This window comes from Temnothorax curvispinosus, unplaced genomic scaffold (assembly GCF_003070985.1).
Source record: "Temnothorax curvispinosus isolate PA1 unplaced genomic scaffold, ASM307098v1 QBEX01013232.1, whole genome shotgun sequence".
Taxonomy (NCBI): domain Eukaryota; kingdom Metazoa; phylum Arthropoda; class Insecta; order Hymenoptera; family Formicidae; genus Temnothorax; species Temnothorax curvispinosus.
The window spans coordinates 3145-4602 of record NW_020223012.1 but is presented as its reverse complement, the minus strand read 5'-3'; the positions used below and the strand labels follow the sequence as shown (position 1 = coordinate 4602).

Sequence of the window (1458 nt, the reverse complement as noted above, 5' to 3'; positions counted from 1 at the left end):
AAAACGCTTTGATTTATGAATCTGATTTCCTGTTCGCAGTGCTTGTAGTAATTCTCGTAACTCTGTATCATTCTCCGTTTCTTTAGCAATACTAATTGCTGTTATGGGGAGTGTATTAACCGTTTCTATTTGAAACGCGTTTATCACATCCAATGCACATTCTTGATTATCAATTGGAAGTCTAGATAAACAGTCCGCATTGGCGTGATTTTCTGACCTTCTGTAGCAAATCTCGTAATTAAATCCCTGCAAAAATATAGCGTAATGCTGCATACGCATTGCTGAGTAGATAGGTAAACTCGCAATTGGAGAAAATATTTGTATCAACGGTCTATGATCTGTAACTAACGTAAATTTATTTCCGTACAAATATTGAAAGAACTTTTTAATTCCGTAAACTATCGCGTACGCCTCTTTATCAATTTGTGAGTATTTTCGTTGCGTTTCTGAAAATGTTTGTGAGGCAAACTGAATCACGCGTTTTGTTCCATCAGCAAACTTATGCGATAGAACTGCGCCTACCCCATACGGACTAGCGTCTGTGGCTAATATTAATGGCAGCTTTGGGTTAAAATGCACTAACACCCTATCACTTGTAAAAGCTTCCTTCGCTCGACTAAATGCGAATTCACAGTCTTTCGACCAGATAAATGGCGTATCTTTACGTAACAACTTGTTAAGGGGAAGTAAAATTGTACTTAAATTCGGTATGAACCTTCCGTAACAATTAATCATGCCTGTAAATGCTCTAATTTCAGAAACATTTTTCGGTCGCGGCATATGCTTTATCGCTTCCATTTTCTGTTGTTCTTTATGAATCCCGTTCTTATCTATAGTATACCCGCAATAATTAACTTTATCCAAAAAGAAACTTGATTTTTCAAAATTTAAACAAACATTATGCTGAAGTAGTCTATTCAGTACCTTTTCAAGACGATTTAAATGTATTTCATCTGTTTCTCCTGTAATAATAATATCGTCAAATAGTATTCCTACACCTTCTATTCCCTCTAATATATTTTCTATTTCTTTTTGCCATACCGACTTACCTGACGCAAGACCGTACATTAACCTGTTGACTTTGTAAAGTCCCTTGCAAGTACTGATTACTAAAATCTCACGGTCTTCCGGTGCCATCTCTAATTGTAAATAGGCTTGTTCAAGATCCAATTTTGAAAATTTATTTCCGTTTTTGAGCTTAGCAAATATTTCGTCCGTCGTCGGAAAAGGATGGTCATCTACTATTAACTGAGGGTTAACTGTAACTTTGTAGTCACCACAAATTCGAACTCTTCCGTTTTTCTTTAAAATAGGAACTATTGGGGTAGCCCATTTTGATGAAGTTACTTTTTCGATAATCCCGGCTTTCTCCAACAAATCTAACTCTCGTTCTACTAGTTGTACTAATTTAAACGGAACCGGGCGTGCTCGAACGAATACTGGAGTGGCATTAGGTTT

The 1458-nt window shown here is 36.5% G+C and overlaps 1 protein-coding gene across 1 annotated transcript in view; it reads right to left on the bottom strand.

Annotated features, from left to right (window-relative positions):
* Positions 1–1049: 1049 nt before the first annotated feature.
* Positions 1050–1458, bottom strand: part of LOC112463445 — a gene marked incomplete at its 3' end in the record, with an annotated part of 2461 nt that continues 2052 nt past the window's right edge. Inside the window, exon 3 of the mRNA XM_025029856.1 lies at positions 1050–1154. Coding sequence (XP_024885624.1) covers positions 1050–1154 — 105 coding nt within the window. The remainder of the gene's footprint in view (positions 1155–1458) is intronic.